The sequence below is a fragment of the Periplaneta americana genome, chromosome 4, assembly GCF_040183065.1.
Source record: "Periplaneta americana isolate PAMFEO1 chromosome 4, P.americana_PAMFEO1_priV1, whole genome shotgun sequence".
Taxonomy (NCBI): Eukaryota; Metazoa; Arthropoda; class Insecta; order Blattodea; family Blattidae; genus Periplaneta; species Periplaneta americana.
The window spans coordinates 19,513,060-19,519,059 of NC_091120.1; the positions used below are offsets into that span (position 1 = coordinate 19,513,060).

Genomic DNA, 6,000 nt, shown 5'->3' on the forward strand with positions numbered 1-6,000 from the left:
ATATATATATAGCTCTCAGACTCATTACTGGTGGAATCAAAACAACTCCAATAGATTCTGTGAGATTTCTCACTAATATTAACAGCATCAAAATGACAATAGAAGAAAAAGCACTGATTCAATATGAAAAACTTATTAGATTACCAGGAAACAATTGGCAATCATACAGTCCTCTCTGTAGATTGAAAACTCAATAAAGTTTCATATCCATTGTTCAAGAATTAAAACAGAAAATCAATATCCCGAATTTAAAAGAAAACCTACAAATTAAACCAAACCCTTTAACTCCATTAAATATAGAATATAATCTAAATTTAACAGAAGAAATACTAAAATCAGAAGTAAATATGAAATACTAAAACAATTGTCTTTAGAGACAATTAAGATTAGGTACCCTCCACAAAACTGGCTTCATTTATACACCGATGGATCCTTGATCTCCAGAGAACAAGGTGCCGGTGCAGGTGTTACGTGCTGTCTCTTCTCACTTTATAGATCTCTTGGGTATGGAACAACAAGTTTTGATGGAGAAATCATTGCAATGAGTGAAAGTCTCAGGAATCTTCTATGCCACATCAATAAATTTTAAAATGTAGTTATATTGTCAGACTCCAAAGCAGCTATTCTATCAATAGTCTCTAAACACACACCTTCATCTTAGACAGCAGAAATAACTAAAATGCTCTCTCAACTAATAACACTCAATAAAAGAATTGTATTCCAATGGATACCATCCCATTGTGGAATCCTGGGAAACGAGAATGTGGATGCTTTAGCAAAGAAGGGCAGCACTGCTACTTACAGACCTGTTACTAAATCTACGTATTACTCTGTGAAAAGATTTATTAAATCTACATACTTAGACTTCAACAAACAAAATTTGATAACACAATCCCAAGGGAAAAAATGGAACTCTCTGCATCAAAATCCACAGTTAATTCCCGATTTACCACGCAAATCGTCTGTAGCTGCATTTAGATTGGCAACAGGCCATGATTGTTTGGCCAAACACCGGCATAGAATTGGAATATATCAGTCCCCTAACTGCCCATTGTGCAACTCAAACCAAGAAATGGATTCGGAACACCTCAAAATCTGTGCTTCAGTGGCTGGCCATGATAATATCTTTGAAAAATATTGGAGTGCAAGAGGTCAAATGACTCTATTGTCAAACGCCTGGCATTAGAAAACAACAACAACATATATATATATTTTTACAAATGAACAAATTAGAGTAGAATATTACTATCTATAGTGCACAATATGCAGTGTTATATTTAAGAAAAAATTAGATTAAAAAAATAATATTTTTTTTTATAAATAGGATTTTCACTAAGAAAATTAAAGAAAAAGTTTAATTTATTAAAAAGTGTTCATGAGAAAAGATAGAAATGTATAATGTGGGATTATGATATTGTTATGCATATTCAGTAAAAATTTCAACTCTCTAGCTAAAAAATTAGTATCACTTAGTGCATCACTTTAATTCATTTTATATCCTACGTATTTAAATACACATATTTTGGAGGCATTTAAAATTTATTGCTATTGTCAAAAATCACTATCTGTAGTTATTTAAGTGTTGTGTTAACCTTTGCAGGCATAATAGACAATACAATCCATTATATTTTATTCATATTGATTTGGTTTCAGGCTCGTCGGCAAATTGTTGATCGACTTATGTCAGATGAGAACCATAACCTAACAGAAGAAGATGTGCATGAAATTGCGACTCTAACAGATGGCTATTCTGGTGCCGATATGAAGAATTTATGCCAAGAAGCATCTTTGGGACCCATTCGTTCCCTTGGTTTCATTGAAATTCAACATATAAGTCCTGATCAAGTCCGTCCAGTAACAGTCAGCGACTTCAAATCTGCTCTAAACAGAGTTCGAGCTAGTGTGTCACCAGGAGATCTGGATAGCTACGTGGCTTGGGATAAACTGTATGGTTCAGGGATGTAATGCAAAAAAGCAGTTGTTATAAAATGTAGAAGACGAAGTTTTCTAATACGGCAGGTTGGAGTAGTTGTGAAGTTTAAGAGAAAGAAGATTGCCTCTGAATGTAGATTATGTAATAAGTTATCAGTTCAGTTCATCAGATTCATAGTAACTATTTTTATTTCGTCGAAATGTTCCCATGCATAACAGAGTGCATAATATGTACAATTCTGACCTCCGAATATCGGTAATTGTAATTTATATTTGGCGATAGGAGTGCAGTGTTATATTTCAATCAACATCAAATACTGAACAATATCATTAAATAAAATATGGCTTATAATAGTTGTAATTTAATTAAATAATTGATACCAGTGAGATATTTGTAATTTTTTTTTCTTACAAACAGAAATTCTAATCAATTGAATGTCATTTTTGTGATAACTTGCCATAGCCTATCAAAATAAATATAGTTAACTTCTCTACTTTGATACAGTTGTTCATTATCATCTTCCTGTTCCTTATACAATAAAACCCAGTGGCGGCTCGTGAACTTGTGGATTGGGAGAGCTGCAGTAGATTTCGGTACATACAAATTTCACTTCTTGATATCATTACTAATAAGTATAGGACAAAAATAAATGCACTACATATCGAAAAACCAAAACTTCCTGACTTAGTTGGGAGATGTCTGTAGGACCATTTGCTAATCCCTAAGAAAAACTAATACCATCGATTTCAGTCTGAATTTCAGATCGGCAGACACTCAACTTACAATCTACCAGTTCATTCTGAATTGTCTTAGAATAACCTTAAACAGTGGCATATTCCAAATGATTTTTGAGAGGCTCGTTTAGATTACTTGCGAACTGTAGCAACCCACAAAACATATCAGGGTTCTTCGAATCGTTTTTTCATCATGTCCCCTAAGGGGAAGTTCATATTGGCCACAAAATTTGATACAATCAATATTTTTTTAAAAATAATTTCACGATTTTCTCTCACTTCTTGATTATGTTTGAGAGTGTTTGTTCTGTTCGTTTCACTTAATTGCACAGCAGTATGAGTTGCGTAACATAGCCAATGAAACAACATTTTTCAGGTGAGACTGCGAAGATTCGTGCATTTTGCTTTTTAGGGGCAAATGTCCTAAATCTGTCACACCACTCCTAGTCCATGCAGCATCACCACCGAAGAGGAGGCAAGGAAAACAAAATACAGATTTTTTTTGTTTACATCCACGTAACCACAAATGCTTAGCGTAAATTTCATTGTTATACTTCCTTGCATATATGCACTATTTCGGCTGGATGAAGCTTGAGTAAGATTTAAGTCTGGTAACGAACGACCCTTTAATTTCACTTCATTACATCAATATTCTCCACAAGGGAAAGTTGAGAAAAATAAAATTAATATTCTGTAATTCACACACACTCATGCTTGCAAATTTGCACTGGTTAAGTTATGGTATTAAGACGTCACACCAAAGCAACATTCAGATATACTGATGGTCAACAATATTCTAAAACTGGAAAAGAAGTCTCTTTCGTATTTTACGTGCTATATCAAAAGGATTCTGCTCGTGCAATCATTTTGAGTTAAGGCAAATATTAGGTTCTGCTGGAGGCTGGATATATACGTAATAATAAGGCAAAAGAGAATATTAATTTCGTTATATTAACACGATAAGATTCTACAACAATAAGTATGTGAAAAGAAAATAAAAATTTTATCATTAAGTTTCAAGGGAACAGAGAATCCATTTGACGCAGCATTACAATAGCGGTGTGGGAGGAGAGGAAAGATCCCTTGTGGCCTGGCTCTGCAAGCCACTGCAGCGAGATATGGGTTTTAAACAGCAGCAGTTTTCCTCTGCTCCCCTTCACCTCTCTACCCCCTGACCAAGCAAGACACACTCTCTATGAGCTGACCACCCTGCAGATCCCAGGACGACTTTGAATGCAATGTCAATTCCAATACAGTCGACACGCAAAAAGATTTATGCATAAGATAATAGTACATATTCCCGGCCAGATGAAATATAAAGCAATTTACCAATAAAAGCTGTAACAATTTTTCTAAAAATTAAAATAAATATTATTTTTATTTTCCTGTCAAAGCAGGGAGTGCTGCAGCTCCGCAGCTCTTATGGACGAACCGCCCCTGATAAAACCCCTTTTTAACGAATCTCTGAGGGATTACTTTTTTTTTCCCTTAAAAGGGAGTTTACATAAAAAATGGGTAGGAAAGGCTAAAAAAACTAGTACTAATATGTGTGTTATATACCAAACATTATAACAATTTAACTAAGGAAGAGACTAGTGAAGTGCTTTGCGTGGAGTGTGTCATTGTATGAGGCAGAAACATGGACATTACAACAAAGTGAAGAAAAGCGATTAGAAGCATTTGAAATGTGGATATGGAGAAGGATTGAACATGTGAAGTAGACAGAATAAGAAATGAAGCTGTGTTGAAAAGAATGATGCTGAAACTGATCAGGGAGAGGGAAAGGAATTGGTTGCGTCACTGGCTGAGAAGAAACTGCCTACTGAAGGATACACTGGAAGGAATGGTGAACGGGAGAAGAGTTTGGGGCAGAAGAAGATATCAAATGATAGACGGCATTAAGATATTGTAACTTTTATTTCAAAACAATAATGTAATTTTATTGTTTCAACAATAGTCACTTTATAATTTAGTTCAAATACTCCCGTCAACAATGGAATTTCCACTCCACACAGTAACACAGTATTCGTTATTGCACTCCACCGACGACAATGACAATTTACTTGGATTATTGAGAACAACAATGAACTGTTAATCTTAACTAATGTTCACAGAGCACTATTTACAAATCAGAACTGTCAGTTCTCAGTTCACAGTTCGTTTGCCTTGGCTAATGCTTCTAGCTCAGTCACTCGAGTTCACAATATCTCGAACCTCAGACCTTCAGAGACAATCCACTGAACTTCGAACTCAGGTCCCCCAACTGCGGTCCACTGCACTCAAACTCAGGACTTTGGACGCTCACACAGCTGCGTCTCGAAGCTGGCTTCACTGCTACACAAGACTGGCTGGCTTGCTGTCCACCGACTATAACAACAACTGCCCACTAACTAACTTGCGTCTCTTCTTTTATAACCAAACCATAGTTTTGGGAAAGTACGATGCTAGAAATTTCCACGGATGTCCAGAAGATGGCACCTCCCGAATTCTCTGGATTTCTCCCCTCTCTGGCGCGGTCGCTGTCTCTCCTCTCCTCTCTACACCACAGCACATGCCCCAGGAAGCAGATGCGCGCGCAATTTCCGCGCCGAACCACGGCCGACTTTGCCCTCCTGCCGGTCGTGAGATCATTTCTCGGCTGTCACAATATATTATGGATCATATGTGGAGAGTAAGAGGAAGGCAGAAATAGGAAAGATTGGAGAATGCTGGGTTTGCAGTAAAAGACCTGCACTTGGGCACAAGATTTTGAATGAATGAATAACCATTTAATTGGGCTTTAATTATTATTTATAATAAATTTCATGACCAGCCTCATGGTCTAGTGGTCAGAGCTTCTGGCTATAGTTCATGAGGTCCCGGGTTCGATTCCCGGTTAGAGCACAGGAATTTTTCCTTAAAGGGGATTATTCCTGTGTTCGTCCATGGTCTGGAATTCAGGTTAAGTTTAGATTTAAGACCTCTCCTGGCACCACATTATCATAATCATCCTATCACATCATCGGGGTAATGTAACTCCGCCTTCCAGGCGCCCCAACCTCAGAAGTGGGTTACTCCTAAGCCACGGCCAGGAGAGAAGACCAGAAATGTCGAAAGACAACCTGGTGGCATTGGATTAAAAAAAAATAATAATAAATTTCATTATAATATTTTCTAACTCTTCAAATGGTGTAGCACGATGTTTTCTTCCATTTGGTTGAACCTGAATCACACTCAAACTCGGCATTGAAAATTTCTTCTTTTTTCTTCATTATATCCCATAATGAAGTAGTTTGTAAATCATACTTTTTTGCCATATGCGATAATGTTATTTGAGTAACCCTCTTTCTTCAT

At 36.5% G+C, this 6,000-nt stretch overlaps 1 protein-coding gene across 2 annotated transcripts in view; it reads left to right on the top strand.

Moving 5' to 3' along the window:
• The window catches only part of LOC138697565 (fidgetin-like protein 1), a 29,049-nt gene extending 26,933 nt beyond the window's left edge, over positions 1 to 2,116 (top strand). For both annotated transcript variants that reach the window (XM_069822910.1, XM_069822911.1), the window contains exon 11: positions 1,654 to 2,116. In XM_069822910.1, the coding sequence (XP_069679011.1) occupies positions 1,654 to 1,965 (312 nt within the window). In that variant the 3' untranslated portion in view covers positions 1,966 to 2,116. The remainder of the gene's footprint in view (positions 1 to 1,653) is intronic.
• Positions 2,117 to 6,000: the final 3,884 nt, after the last annotated feature.